At 38.1% G+C, this 16,336-nt stretch overlaps 1 protein-coding gene and 1 pseudogene across 2 annotated transcripts in view; one reads left to right on the forward strand and one right to left on the reverse strand.

Moving 5' to 3' along the window:
- The first annotated feature begins 13 nt into the window (after positions 1 to 13).
- GALK2 (galactokinase 2) overlaps positions 14 to 16,336 on the forward strand; it is a 140,364-nt gene continuing 124,041 nt past the window's right edge. Inside the window, exon 1 of one of the 2 annotated variants that reach the window (XM_049611680.1) lies at positions 14 to 285. In XM_049611680.1, the coding sequence (XP_049467637.1) occupies positions 266 to 285 (20 nt within the window). In that variant the 5' untranslated portion in view covers positions 14 to 265. Of the gene's footprint in view, positions 286 to 9,533; positions 9,740 to 16,336 lie in introns of those variants that run through there. The other variant, XM_049611679.1, reaches the window with a different exon arrangement.
- On the reverse strand, positions 1,471 to 1,615 carry LOC125910654 (uncharacterized; annotated as a pseudogene).

Here is a 16,336-nt window from a genome sequence, read left to right on the forward strand (position 1 = left end):
CTACGACGCCAAAAGGGAGTGCACTGCCCCTTCTTCCTGCGAGGCGGTTGGTGCCTTAGCAACTAAACCTAGCAACTGGGGAATCGTCTAGTGCTGAGGATCTCCGCTGAAGGGCCTTGGAAACCTTGAGCTCACACTGAGCAGTTTCCAGCCTCCTGGGCAAGGGAACAGTCTCTTCCCTTGCCTGGGACTCTGGAACCATTTCATTCTGGTGAAAGTAAGAGGCACCGTAGGACCAGAAGCCTTTCGCGGAGAAAAGGCTGACATGCCCGTCCTATTTGACAGGTAGTAGTATTTCTGCTTCATCTATTTGCCATTTTGCCCACATATTGTGGTGGGTATTCCTGTGATGTTTGGAGACCTTTTTAGCGGCACGGTTTACACCTAATGCGTGTTTGTAGTCGGCAAAACGATACTGTGGCTGTCCCACACCGTTAAGCATCAATCAATTGAGGCGCCTAAAGTCTTATTAAGTTGTTCAACAGGTTATAAACTGACCTTTACTGCCCTTACCCGAAATTAAGGTAACAGTAAACGACTGGTTTTTAAAATATGCATTATTGTTGCACAAAATCATTAGCAGAATTCAGAATGAAAAAATAAACACGAAATACAAGGGGGAAACTGCGTTTCAAACAGCACTTTCAATATAAACTTCCAGTTCTGTTCACTTGAATCCACAAATTTTATATAGTTATAGCACAGATATAATTTCGGATTATTTTTACACCAAGTTATGTAACAACATGGGACAATATATTGGGGGTCCCATTACATGGGACCGTATATTCTTGGCAATGATCATTTTAAATTTTTTTTAACGTTTTTTTAATTTATTTTTGAGACAGAGAGAGAGCATGAACAGGGGAGGGGCAGAGAGAGAGGGAGACACAGAATCTGAAACAGGCCCCAGGCTCTGAGCTGTCAGCACAGAGCCCGACGCCGGGCTCCAACTCACTGGACCTTGAGATCATGACCTGAGCCGAAGTGGGACGCTTAACCGACCAAGCCACCCAGGCACCCCGGCAATGATCAGTTTAATAGTTGGGTAATAATCCCTTCGTTGAATGTACCAACTCATAATGATTTACTTAAGCATGCCATTATTGTTACACATTTAGAATATTGCAAAACCAGTATTATTTTAAACAATTTTGCAGCTAATATATTTGTCAGTTTATTTTTTTCTTAGGAAAAAGCCCAAGAGGAGGAATTACAGTCTGGATTTTTTAGTAATCATTGAATTGTGATCTTTTTGGTTATAGTTATTAAAAGTTATATTTATAACAATGATACTGCCTACCTATAAACAAAGTTTTTCCCTAATAGTCTTTTCCTCGCACCGTTTTATTGTGAGAATTTCAAACATACAGAAAAACTGAAAGAATAGTCCAGTGAATATGTGTGTACCCACTATCAGATTTGTGTTTGTGTATATATTCCCTGAATCAATGGAAAGTAAAATGCAGATATCATGATACATCACCCTTAAGTGCAGCTATGTATATGTCCTAAAACCAAGGACATTTTCTTATGTTTTCAGATTATTACATCAAAAAAATTAATTCCCCAATGTCTTCTACACTTGATCTTAGCCAAAAGGCTGAGAAGCGATCCCCGATGTCTTCTAATACCAAGTCCATATTCAAAATTCCCCTGTAAGACATAGGATTTTTGAATTGGAAGAGCCTTTAATGATATCACTTTAGGGTCTAAGGCTTTCCAATCATGGCAGTTCATTAGATTATAACTTCCCAAATCCCATACCAGAGATTCTGATTCAGTAGGTCTGGGGTAGAACTTAGGATCCATACTTGTAAACCTTAAAATAAACCAAAAAAAAAAAAATCTCCCTATAACTGAGGTGACTTTACATCCTAGTTTTCTGAGACAGCCCTGATTTAGTACTGCTGTCCCAGAATAATAATTGTCATCCATCACTCTCAGAAGTTTGAACCATAAGTCACATGGTTACTTTACCTGAAATCCATAATTCTTCAAAAGAGAAAATAGAATTCCAAGGTGGCTAAGAGGTTTATTTGCTCAGAGTAATCAGAACTACATAGTTGTGCTTTCTATTTGTATAGCAATTTTGCAATTATCTGTTAACCATGTACATAGTGATCACATGAATAAAACTGCATGTTGATTTACATTGAATTTATTGATATAATTTTCTGCTTTTTAATGTAATTCTTTTACAATGGAAAAATAATTATTCAACTTAAGTTAGTGACTAGGAGCACTAGAAAAACTGCAGCTAAATTTTGAGCATAATATTCTTAGTCATTTACAAATTTAACCAACCCAGTCTGGAAATTTTCTAAGACAGAGAAAAAGGTTTTCACAGTGCTTGGGGACACAAGTCCTAAAAAAATGTTTGTTGAATGAATAAATGTTAATTTTTCTTTAAAAAGTTTTAAATCTTTATATATTTATTTATTTTAACATTTATTTATTTTTGAGAGACAGAACACGAGCAGGGGGCAGGGCAGAGAGAGAAGGAGACACAGATCTGAAGCAGGGTCCAGGCTCTGAGCTGTTAACACAGAGGTGAACATGGGGCTTGAACCTGCAAACCTTGAGATCATGACATGAGCTGAAGTCAGATGCTTTACCAACTGAGTCACCCAGGTGCCCCATGTTTATTTATTTTTTGAGAGGGAGAGAGAGAGAGCGTGAGCAGGGGAGGGCAGAGAGAGAGGGAGACACAGAATCCGAAGTAGGCTTCAGGCTCTGAACTACCCGTACAGAGCCAGATGCAAACCCATAAACAATGAGATCATGACCTGAGCTAAAGTCAGACGCTCAACTGACTGAGTGCCCCTAAATGTTAATTTTTTCTGTGCAGGGAGTGCCCTTATAGCTATCTCTATGCATCAAAATATTTTCTGTCCTTAAAGATCCATTTAAGTGTCACCTCACTCAACCTATCCTGAATACTTTGTGCAATTATGATAGTCTTTTTTTCTTGACATCAATTTTATTCAGTGGTAAATAATACATTTTTTAAAAATGTTAACAGGGAGCATTGATGTGATGTGATGCCTTTGTAGAAAGTGGATCCCAAGTTTTAAAAATATATATTAAGGGCGCCTGGGTAGCTCAGTCGATTGAGCATCCAGCTTTTGATTTCAGCTCAGGTCATAATCCCAGGGTTGTGGGATTGAGCCCCGCTTTGGACTCCATGCTGGGCATGGAGCCTGCTTAAGATTCTCTCTCTCTCTCCCTCTGCCCCTCTCCCCTGGTCTCACTCTCTCTCTCTCTCGAATAAAAATAAAATAATATAAAGATATATATTAAACACTTTATTAAGGTATAATCTTATTCATTGAGATACAATAGCTGCACATCCTTAAAGTGTACACTTTGATGAATTTTGACATATGTATACACCTGTGGAACCATTACCACAACCAAGATAGTGAGGATATTTATTACTGCAGAAGTTTCCTCATTACTTCTTGGTAATCCTTTTTCAACCCTCTTCACTTTTCTCAGGCAACCACTGATCTACTTTTTGTCATATAGATTATTTTTCATTTTGTGAAATTTTATATAAATGAATCATACATTATGTACTCTCTTTTGCCTGGCTTCTTTCACTCAGTATAATTACTTTGAGATTCATCCATATTGTTTCAATTGGTTTCAATTGATTGTTTCTTTTTATTGCTGAGTGTTCCATTGTATGGATATCTTACAAGTTCTTTGTTAACTTGTTGATGGATATTTGAGTTTTTTCAATATTTAGCTTATACAAATAAAGCAGCTAGGAACATATGTGTACAAGTTTTTGTGTGGACATATGTTTCATTTCTGTCCATGGGGTGGACAGACTGAAGGTGGTCTTCTTATTACCCATGCTCTTGGATAATCCTTTTCCATTGAATGTGGGTGGGATCTGTGACTTGCTTCTAACCAATAAGATACAGCAAAGGTGATGTATGTGATTATGTGTATATAATTATGTTATACAAGATTGTAAACTCATCTTGCTGGAGAGACTCTATCCCCCTTGTTGCTTTGAGAAAGTAAGAGGCAATGTTATGAAGGATCATGTGTCAATGAGCTGAAGGCACCACCTGACCACAGCAAAAAGCTGTGGCCTTCACTCTGGCAATGCACAAGAACTAAATACAGTAAAACCTTGGTTTGCGAACATAATTCGTTCCATAACGCTTGTGACCCAAAGCACTTGTATCAAAGCAAATTTCCCCATAAAAAATAATGGAAACATAGATGATTCATTCCACAACTGAAAAATATTCATATAAAAATGATTACGATTCTGTAATGTAAAATAATAAAGAAAACACAAAATATGAAGAAAAATAAATTAACCTGCACTTACCTTTGAAAACCTTTGTGGCTGGTTGTGAGGGAGACAAGAGAGGAGGGTTATTATGTAGGACGACTTTCACTATCACTAGCACACTAACAGAATCACTGCTATCTATTGGCTCAATGGAATCTTTTTCTTTTCATACAACTTTAACAAGGAACCTATCCAATAGCACTTGCTTTTGCCTCCTTTTGAGGATTTCATAGAAATGTGACATTGCATTGTCATTAAACAGATTCATTGTTAGCACTGCTACAGCCTTATTCGGACTTGCTTTTTGGGTGGTGCTTTTCTACAAAATTTGGCACTGTTTCCCACATTTTACACATCTCCCTAATTTCATTTGAAGTGAGGGATTCCTCTGCCTTTTTCCCCTCCTCCTCTACAGACAAGACACAGATGTAGACTTCTTATAAAATCTTGCAATTTCGGCCACTCACATACATCATTCGTATTTCTCTATGGTTTTCTTCTTAACTTTCACAGTAATCATCTTCTTACTGCCGTTCTTTTCAACCTCTTTCTGTACGGGGGCCATTGCTCGCATGGATGTTGACTATAGTACAGTATTAATAATCTCTTGTCATATACTGTATTTAATATAACTGGCAATAAGGCAGCTGAGGAGAGGGTCTATATCTGCAGGCAGCCTGACCTAGAATGAAGCAAAGCATTCCTAAGCTTACTGTTGTATGGAAAAGCAAAGGACTGTCCAAAAGGTGCCTTGAAGTGACAAAAATATACTAGTGCCAGTTGTGGGCACCTTCCAACATTCTGAAAAATCACTGATTTCTGCCAAACACTGTGGCCTGAGACTGAGCATCTGAGCATGGGACACAGTCACCCACAATCCCTCAGAGAGAGTGAGAGCGAGAGAGAGAGAGAGAGCGAGAGAGAGAGAACCATTGGCTCAGTTGTGATCATGTGACATTCAGCATCATGTACTACTCGTATTGCAAGACATTGCTTGTTTGTCAAGTTAAAATTTATTAGAAATGTTCGCTTGTCTTGCGGAACACTCACAAAACAAGTCACTTGCAATCCAAGGTTTTACTGTATTGCTAACAGGTGGTCTTACAAATGAATCTGTCCCCAGTTGAACCTCAGATAAGACTTTGTGAGATGCTAAGCCATACCCAGCTAAGCCTACCCTGACTCCTGAACCATAGACATTATGAAGTAATTATACTGCTAGGTTTGTGGTAATCTTATGTAGTAATAGATAATGAATATGGATAAATACCTAGCAGTGGAATGGTTGGATTATATGGTAGGTGTATGCTTAACTGTAGAACTCTTAAATTGTTTAAGTGATTTTGCCATTTTGCATATCTACCAGCAGTATATAAGAGTTCTACTTGCACCACATCCTAGTCAACACACGGTATGGTCAGTTTTAATTTTAGCCACTCTAGCAGGAGCGTAGTGGTGTATTATTGTGGTTTTAATTTGCGTACCCTTACTGACTAATTTTGAACATCTCTCCATGTGCTTATTTGTCATCCATGTATCTTCTTTGGTGAAGTATGTCTTCAGTTCTGTTACCCATTTTTAAATTGGATTATTCGTTATTACCATTGAGTTGTAAGAGCTTTTTATGATATATTAAGGAATATTTGCCAAAACTAAGTGCACCAGGATTTTTTTTTTATGTTTTCTTATGGAAATTTTATATAGTTTCAACTCTTACATTAGGACTATGACCCCATGTCAAGTTTAATTTTTGTATATACTATGAGGTAAATGTGGAGGCTTGTTTTTTTTCTATAAATGGATATCAAATTGTTCCAGCATTATTTGTTGAAAAGATGCTTTGTTCTGTGTTGAATTGTCTTGGCACCTTTGTTGAAAATAATTGACATTTAATTCCCAACATAATTTGAGCCCTTTAAAGTATATTTTTGATAACTTTATGTTACTCTGTATTATGATTATTTTATATTCTTTATTAAGCTGAAAACTCTTTGAGGACACAACTATCTTACCTCTGAATCCCCTGAAACTAAGCATGTGCCTTGCCTATAGAAAGTGCTCAACAGGGGTGCATGGATGCCTGAGTCAGTTAAGCGTCCCACTCTTGATTTTGTCTCAGGTCAGGATCTCATGGTCTTGAGATCGAGCCCTGTTGGGCTCTGTGCTGACAGCATGGAGCTTGCTTGGGATTCTCTTTCTTGCCTTCTCTCACTGTGCCTCCCCCACTTGTGCTCTCTCTCTTTCTCTTTCAAAATAAAAAAACATTAAAAAAAAAGAAAATGCTCAATAAAAATGTGATATGTTTAAGTAAACCCTAGCATTCACGATCCCTCACCTCTTTAGGTTGAGACATATGGTTGCCCCAAATAGGCTCATAATTTGGCATCCTTTCAGACTGATACTTTAAAAAAAAAAATGTTTATTTATTTTTGAGAGACAGAGAAAAAGAGAGCATGAGCAGGGGAGGGGCAGAGAGAGAGGGAGTCACAGAATTTGAAGTAGACTCCAGGCTCTGAGCTATCAGCACAGAGCCTGACATGGGGCTCAAACCCACAAACTATGAGATCATAACCTGACCCAAAGTCAGAGGTTTACCAACTGAGCCATGCAGGCGCCCCCAGACTGATCATCTTAAAAATTTTTTTTGATGCATTTATTTAGAGAGGCTGAACACCATATGCTAGAAGGCAAAAAAAGAGGACTCCTTTTGTATTAATTAAGATCTGGACAGGAAACTCATAATATACTCAGGGGGGTTAATTAAAATTTTAATGCAGGCACGGGGGCACTTGCCTGGCTCAGTTGATAGAGCATCAGACTCTTGATCTCAGGGTCATGAGTTCAAGCCCCATGTTGGGCATAAAGCTTAAAAAAAATCAACTGGATTTAATTTAACTTAAAAAAATTGATGTTATTTCTAAAAAAAAAAAATTAATGAAGGAACTATTTACAGAGATGGGGACAGAGATGAGGTCAGGGTTGAGGGAACCAACAATGATGGTGAAACACCCAGGGAATAGCAAGCATCAGGCTCTTTACCACCTCTTGAAGGCTTGAAGGGGCAAAGGGAAGAAATGGTTCTACTAGAGCTCAGCAAGAGCAGGAACCCTGTAAAATTGACCTTCCAACAGCAGCTGTGGTTGTAGAGAAACACAGCTACTGCCATAGCTATAGCAAAGGTGTGGTTTTGGGCATGGGTGTAGGAGGGTGGTGATAAATACCTTAACTTTGGCTGTAGCATGAATTATATACTTCACTTAGGAAGGAATTTTCTCTCTTTCAAAGGCATTTAAATTGGTGACTACCTGTTGTTGTTGGAGCATATCCCTTGATTTTTTTTTTTTTTTTAAGTAGGCTTCATACCCAGCATAGTGCCCAATGTAGGCTTGAATTCAGGACCCTGAGATCAAGACTCTGATGTTTAAACAACTGAGCCACCCAGGTGCCCCTCCCTTGATCTTACCAATCAACCTAAGTGGCTTATCAAAATGTTATTTCTACCTACATTTAATACCCACTCTTTCCTGAGAGGAGTTCTGATAAATAGTTTGCATGATCTCATTACATTCCCATCTAATAGACTGATGGCCTTGCTTAGTTAGTGCCGCTTTTAATCTACATCAGTCTCTTCAGTTGGAAAAAAATGATGGGTTGTAAATGCATGGTGCTTACAGAGAACTTAATAAATGTTTTATCTTTAACTCAATCAACTACTCATATTAACCCTTCAGAATGCTTTATACTGCAGTTGCATCTTTTATCTCTAAAATTGCCATAGGAGGAATGGGCAGAAAGGATGTGAGGCATGTTAGTTTTCATTCCTTACACTGACATTGACCTTGTAAAAAATGTCTCTTGTAAAAATACAATTACACACTTTTAGCAATGTTATTGTTGTTTGCCATTTTGGCATCTCTAATGCCCATTTGATTTTATTCCCACCCAAAATGGTGACCATACATCCTAGGTTTATGAAATGAACCACCTACTTTTCAGAATGGTGTGTGGTGTGGAGGCAAAGCAGGGAGCAGGCACAATTATACTGTAATTCCAAATTTGTCTTTGTTTCTTTCCTTTCAGAAATCTGTAAGTTCTTTATGTTTTGCATCAACCCTCGCATGATTCCCCTGTGAACTAAAGCAGCAATGACAGTGCTCAATTGACAATTCAAGCTTTGCTACCAGTTAAGAGTGTGGCCTTAGGAAGTCACTTCACGCTTCAGTTGTTCATTCAGTTCATCTCGCCAGGTGCTACCTAGATATACAGTTCCTACCCTCAACTTGCTTACTTTGTTGTAGTGGTAGTGATGGTGGAGATGGTGATACAGATAATAGTACAAAAGAAAATAAATATATGGAACTTATGAGAAATCTGAAGGAAAGAAAAATACAGTAGAATGATGGGGTGGGAATGATATGCTTTTTGAGTAGGGCATTTGGGATTTCTCTAGGTAACTGAAAAAATGAAGGGGTTGAACCAGATGCAAAGGCTCTTGCAGTTTAAAAGACATGTATTTTCTTTCTTTTTTAAAAAGTTTTGTTTTTGTTTTTGGTTGTTTTTTTTTTTTGAGAGAGAGAGAACCCATGCAAGTGGGGGGAGGGGCAGAGAGAGAGAGGGAAAGAGAGAATCCCAAGCAGGCTCTGCAATGAAAGCACAGAGGACCCGGGGCTCCATTTCACCCACGGTGAGATACTGATCTGAGCCCAAAGTCAAGAGCCAGACGCTTAGCCTACTGAGCCACCCAGGCACCCCAAAAGACATGCATTTTCTTCTTTTCACTATTGTGTTCTGGGAAGTTCCACTGATGCCTCCATTCTTATTGCCTCGATAAGCAAAAGTGTTTAAATCAAATGCTGCATCAATTTTATACCACCCGATTTTGAAATAATCCACACAAAAGGTAATAACTGAACAATTTAGTGTTATTTAGGGGTGTAGCTGCTGGTCATGAAAGAAAAAACCCTTAAAAAGAAGGAAAAAAAAAAAAAGGAACGGAAAAAGCAACCTGGGGCAATAGGTTATGATTGTATTCTCAGACTTAAGCCCCAGGGCGCAGAAAATAAGCCTCCTTAGCTTCTTCCTAAGCGCTGGGCACAGGGGCCCCCGCGAGTCCCGGGTCCCCCGGAGCTGAGCAGCACGGCGGCTGTACCTGACAGCCGCTGCGTGGGCACCAAGCCTTGGAGCCCAGGGAGGAGGAGCCGTAGGCGGGGCCGACTGGAAGCGGCCACCTCAGCAGAGCTGCAGGATTTCCGCAGGGTGAGGGCTGCTGTCGCCCGGAAGAAAAGACGCCTGCAGCAGATGTCTCGTGATTACCTCGGGAGCTCGGTTTCGCCAGTTGACACTGGAAGAAAGAAGGATCTAGCGAAACATGGCTACGGAGGGCCCTGCCACGCGTCGAGTCCGAGTGGCAGAACATCCCAGGTGGGGGAGAGGAGATGACGCGTTTTGGGATCGCCCGGGTAGGCGAGGTGCAGACAGTGTCCAGGACTTCTGGCTCTTCGCTGGGGGCTTCTTTTGCTCCCGGGAGTGGACAGAATCCCTGGGACTTTCTGAGGCCGCGCGGCTGGGCTTGAGAGAAAGACCACGCCGCAAACACTTTCCACCCTGATTCCTACCAAGGGTTGAACGTTTTTCTTCATCCGTGCAGATCCTTCTTTTCTCTTTCTTGCTGAAGGTGGTACACTCTTTGTGCTGGGCTTTAGCAGACGTGCCCAAATTAACTTTGAACCCCTTCTTTCTTTTTCTTGCCTGCCGGCGGATAGTGCTTTTTAAAGTCTCCTTTCTAAAATACTCATTGAAAACAAACATGCAAAAAGCCCCAAACCAAACCCTCCAAACAACCCTCCCATACCTTGGTTTCTGCATCCTTTTAAATAAACCATAAAATCTATGAATTGTCACTTACGGACTTAATCTGCTGCCACTACCTAGCTACAGGATAACTTTGCTTAATGATACCTAATGGAGGATCGTTTCATTTGAGGGCATCTTGCAGATACTTTGTAGAAATACTTCCGACCTAGGCCAGAAATCTCAGAGTGAAGTCTCTAACCTGCTACATATTAGCCTGTAGGCTTTTCTAAGTTTGGTTTCTGTCTCCCTTTGCTGTTTATAATTTTTACGTTTTTCCCTGTTAACTTTTTTCTCTGACGTTAAGTCCTTTAGCTCTCCCTACTTCCTGGTTTTTCACTGTCCTGTGACAGTTGATAATATTGTAACTTCCTAAAACTTGTAGATGCTTTTTTCACCCTTAAGAAAGCAAACATTGGGTCTTTAGTTAGCTAAAAGAAACATACTTTTTGGTTATGGAGACCAGCAGGGCTTTAGACTACCTATGTCTCTGGCCTTGCGAGGTACTATTGCCCTTACATACTTGAATGAATTAGGACACGTTGTGAAATAAGATTCATAAGGAATTTGTCATATGGAAACAATCTTGACCCTTGTCAAGTTTAGTTTTTTACATAAAACATATCCATGTATAAATTTCTTCTGTGTTTCCATTTGATATGATTTAATCATAATGCTTGATATTTCCATAGTTACCCTGTGGGGTAAGGGGAATGGTGGTAACATGTACTTCACTAAAAGTGAAGAATTGTTTCCTAGGTTTCCTTAGAGTTGTTTCTTGCCTTTTTATGACTTCCATAATACTCATTCATGCAACAGGTATATATTAATATTTATCATTCTGTGCAAGCTGCTGAAGAGATCATAGTAACAGATAATTGTGCTCTGCCACTTTCTTTTCACTTGTGCATGAAATACAGTTATAAGCTTCAAGCAGTGTTTCAGCCACTTACTCATTTTAGCAGGATGAGTTCAGTTAAATCTAGATAGTATATCTATAAACCTGCCTAACTGGTCATATATTGCAATATGCTAAAGGGGGAAAAATGCATAAGGCCCCCAAGTCCAGACTGTCTTCTTGGGAATTCCTGCTGTTTCTTTAGAATGACTCTTCAGTTTCACAGGGCACATGACCATCTGAGTAAAGGCACTAGTCAACCACATTAAACACTTCAGGAATCTTAATTTCTTTTTTATTCTTTTTATATAAATATCAAATAGAAATAGAAGCTCTTTTTTTCTACCTTCTAATCTTGCATGTTCCCTGTACCGTAAGACTGCTTCACATTCTAGCTTTGCATTTTTAGCAGTGGTGTGTCTTCTCTTTTTCTTCTTTTTAGAATTAATTTTTGGTTTCTTGGATTATTATTCTTTTTTTGTAACAGCTTTGATATATATTGATATATAATTCACATACCATACAGTTCACCTATTTAAATTTTATAATTAAATGGTTTCTAGTATATTCACAGGATTGTACAGCCCTTTCCATAATCAAAGTTAGAATGTTTTCATCATCCCCCAAAGAACTCTGTATCCTTTAAACTATCACCCCCAGCTCCCTGCCCTAAGCAACCACTAATATAATTTCTGTCTCTATAGATTTGCTTATTCTGGACATCTCAAATAAATGGAATCATGTAATATGTGGGGTTTTGTGAACTGGCTTCTTTCACTTAACATAATGTTTTCAAGGTTCATCCATGTTGTAACATGTTATCAGTATGTTAATCCTTTTTATGATTGAATAGTATTCCATTGTATGATGCACCACATTTTTGTTTATTCATCGGTTGATGGACATTTCAGTTGTTTGTACTTTTTGGCTCCATGAATAATGATGCTGCATGAATGCATTCTTAATATGAAAGATTTGTATTATTTAAAAATATGTTCATTAAAGCTTGGGGCACCTGGGTGGCTCAGTCAGCTGAGCATCCAGGGTCATGGGATTGAGCCCCCCGTCGGGCTCTGCTCTGAGTGCGGATTCTCTCTCTTTCTCTCTCCCTCTGCCCGCCTCTCTCGGGTATATATATATATATATATATATTCATTAAAGCTTGAAAATCCTACAGTTCCTTTCTTCAATATAGTCTCTGATTCCTATTCTGTGCTGCCAATTCTTACTCCCTTCTTAGAAGTTATCCATTTGGTTTATATTCTTGTAATATCATTTTATCCTTATAGTATCACTGTATCTTTACATCATTATTACCATTTTTTACAAAAATGGTAACATTATATCTCATGATCTGTGAGTTTGAGCCCTGTGTCAGGCTATGTGCTGACAGCTCGTTGCCTAGAGCCTGTTTCAGATTCTGTGTCTCCCTCTCTTTCTGTTCTTGCACCCCCACTTGCACTCTGTCTCTCTCTGTCTCTCAAAAATAAAGATTAAAAAATTAAAAAAAAGTGGTATCATTATATTCATAAAAGTCAAATCATATTTGTTTTTCCTGTTTCTTTTCTCCACTTAACAATATTTCTCAGAGATCTTGGCATATCAGTCCATACAGACTTATTTCACTGTTTTTACAGCTGAGAAGATTTCATACTATGAATACCATTATTTATTTAACCACTCTACTATTAGAATGTACATTAAAGTTTCAAATTTTTCACTGTTATAAACAATGGTGCAGTAAACATCTTTGAACATTTTTGTGGATACTTCTTAAAGCTCATTTATGGAAATGGAATCAGGGTCAAAGTTAATAAATATTTAAAATTTTGATAGTTCCTGCCAAATTGCCCTGCAAAAAAGAGATGCTATTAGATTATCTAGTTCTTGTTGGTTTTAAGGAACTCTTTATGTATGTGAGGATTTTTTTTAATGAATGTATGTAGTTTTGGATATAAACCATTTGTTGTTTTGTATGTAATATATATATTGTTCCCAGTCTAGCACTCTTCCTTTATCTTGATGATGTCTTTTGTTGTGTAGACATTTTGTACTTTATGTATTCTAGTACAGTGTTGAATGATAGCACTTTTGTCCTGATTCTGATTTCAGAGGGGAAGCTTCTAATAGTTTGTCATCAAATAAAATGTTTACTATTTCTGGTAAATAGCCTTTATTAAATTTAGGACATTTTTTTTTTCTTTTCTAACATGTCCATGGCCTTTTTTCTTATTTTAAATTTTATTTAAAAATTATTAGTAATGATTATTGAATCTTTTTTTTTTTTTTGCATATTTTTGAGAGGATCATGGAATTATAGTTTTTCCCTTTTATGCTGTTAGAATAGTGTATTTCATCAATAGATTTCCTGGTGCTATCTTTATATTCCTGGAAAAAACTGTTTGGTTACAAATATTATAAAATAATGTGTGTTGGATTAACATTACCAATATTCTATTTACTTTTTCTCTGTTTCCACAAGTGATAGTAGCCTATATTTTGCTTTTGGGGGCTGTTTTGGCAAGTGGGTTATTCTGGCCTCCTAAAATGAGATGGGAAGGCTTTCCACAGCTTCTACCGTTAGAACCATTTATAAAAACAAAGAATTGTCTTTCTTTTAAGGTCTGGCTGAACTAACTCATAACATTTTCTGGGCCTTATTAAGGGGATTGTTTCTGACTACTTTTTCTGTTTCTCTTCTGTCAACTTTTAGAAATTTGTACTAAGAAGAAAAAAATCACCCCTTTGTTTAGATTAAAATTTTTTAAAATCTCTTTTGAATCTATAGTTGTCTCTTATTTCTCATATTGATTTTACTTAAAACAATTTTTTTTTGATTTTTTTTTTTTAATTTATTTTTGAGACAGAGAGACAGAGCATGAGCAGGGGAGGGGCAGAGAGAGAGGGAGACACAGAATCTGAAGCAGGCTCCAGGCTTTGAGTTGTTGGCACAGAGCCTGACGCGGGGCTCGAACTCACGAGCTGTGAGATCATGACCTGAGCTGAAGTCGGACGCCCAACCGACTGAGCCACCCACGTGCCCCATATTGATTTTATATAGTGAGACTCAAAACTTTTTTCTACATTATTGTTTTTATCAAAGAACCAGTTTGTAATTTTTTTTACCATGTCTGCTATTTTCCCCCTAGTTCAGTAAATTCTACGTTTATCTTTTAAGTCATTACTTTTCATTTCTGTATTGCTAGTTTCTTGTGCTATATGCATACTTCATTTATTCTCATTATTTCTTATTTTCTTATATTCACTGAAGGCCAGTACCATTATGGTTGCATCTTACAAGTTTTGGTATATAAATCCCTAATTTTTGTTATATTCTAAATAATTGTAAACTTGGTTTTAATATCTACTTTCCGTCAGCTTTATCTTGCTCACTAATTTGTTCGTCAGCTCTTCATTCTACTATTCAGCTCATCTACAATTAAAACAATTTTTCCTTCTTTATGTTTTTATTTTTTATTTGAGAGAGAGAGAAAGAGCGTGTACATGCACACAAGCTGGGGAGGGGCAGAGAGAGACAGAGACAGAAGGTCTGAAGCGAGCTCTGTGCTGACAGCAGAGAGCCCAACGCTGGGCTCGAACTCACCAACCATGAAATCGTGGCCTGAGCCAAAGTCAGAGGCTTAACCCACTGTGTCACCCAGGCACTCCACCATCTACTATTTTTATTGTCACCATCATGATTTTATTTTCCAAGATCTCTAATATAATTATTGTTTCATTTTTACATTTGAATTTCTGATCGGGAGGAATTTATTGTGGTGGAAGGATTGAAGTAGGATTAACCCTCCCCCCTTTAATAACAATTATCTATACTTTGAAATGCCATTTTTAATGTTTATTAAATTTTCAAAATAACAGTTATAATAATAACTAATAATTATTTCATGCTTCTAAAACCCTCAAAACAAACCTTTGCTGTGAGTTCTGTTATTATCCTCAGTTTGTATTTGAGGAAAGTGAGTCATAGAGCTCACATAAATTACCATTATAAGGGAGGAAAGACTTTTTCTCTACCCTCTTAGGTTTAGTAGCTTGGGCTCTGAGGGTTAAACTGACAAGAGATAGATTAACAGGAGAAAAGGTTTATTTCACACACACAGGGGGCTTCACAGAAAAGAAGTGAAATCCTGGGGCAGCTGGTGGCTCATCTGTCAAGCATCCAACTCTTAATCTCAGTTTAGGTCATGATCTCATGATTCATGAATTTGAGCCCCACTTTAGTGTGGAGTCGGCTTGGGATCCTCTCTTTCCCTCTCTCTCTACTCCTGCCCTGCTGGTGCTCTCTCTCTCTCTCTCTCTCTCTCTCTCTCTCAAAATAAATAAACTTAAGAAAAAAAGTGAAATCCTAAGAAGCTGTTGGTTCTAGGAGCTTATATACCATTTTAACAAAGGATGATAGATTGTGAGAAATGACTAGACAAAGGAAAGCGGTTTGGGCTTTTAGGGGTGGTGAGTTGTGGGACTATATGGGGGAAACCTTACTAAGGTAAGGGTTATTATAGTAAGTTTTGTTCATGTACACCCCAGTCAGTGAGGTCTTCAGTAATGAGTCCTCTCTTGGTGTGGGAGAGGGGAGGAGAGACAACCTCACAGAGGCAAGGGAGAAATTATGCCCTGCTTTTAAGCAGATGGAGGGAGGGTAGGAGCTCCTCTGGTGTCTGCTGTTTCTTGATTGCCTTCAGCTCAAAGTAATCCTATGTCAAATGGCATATTTCGGAGTGGCATTATTCTGATCCCCTTCACCATAAGAATACATATTAACCAATTATTCTTAAATTAGCAGTAAAAATTAATATTTTTTGTAATGCCATGACTAGGTATCCTGATATTGAAGAGAAAACAGAAGCACAGACAGGATAGGAGACTTGCCTAAGGTCACAATGGCAAACTAAAGATACATGTCTCCTGAAAAAAAAAATTTTTTTTACAGCTTATTTTAAGTAGGTACCACACCCAATGTGAGGCTTGAATTCACGACCCTAAGATCAGGAGTCACACGCTCTACTGACTGAGCCAGTCAGGCACCCCATTTCTCTCCTGAAATTTTAATTCTTTCATCTCTGCATATGGTCTAGCCTTAATGGTCACCCTAGTGTCCTCTGAGAATCAATCCATAGAGTAAAATCCACTTCATTTACTGCAGTCCTATTTTTTTCTCAAGTTCTGTTACTAAAACTGCTGTTAAAACAAACAAACAGACAAACAAACAAACAAATAAGGATTTTAAGTCAAAAGCCTTCAGAGCACCA

The sequence above is a fragment of the Panthera uncia genome, assembly GCF_023721935.1.
Source record: "Panthera uncia isolate 11264 chromosome B3 unlocalized genomic scaffold, Puncia_PCG_1.0 HiC_scaffold_1, whole genome shotgun sequence".
Lineage (NCBI taxonomy): Eukaryota > Metazoa > Chordata > Mammalia > Carnivora > Felidae > Panthera > Panthera uncia.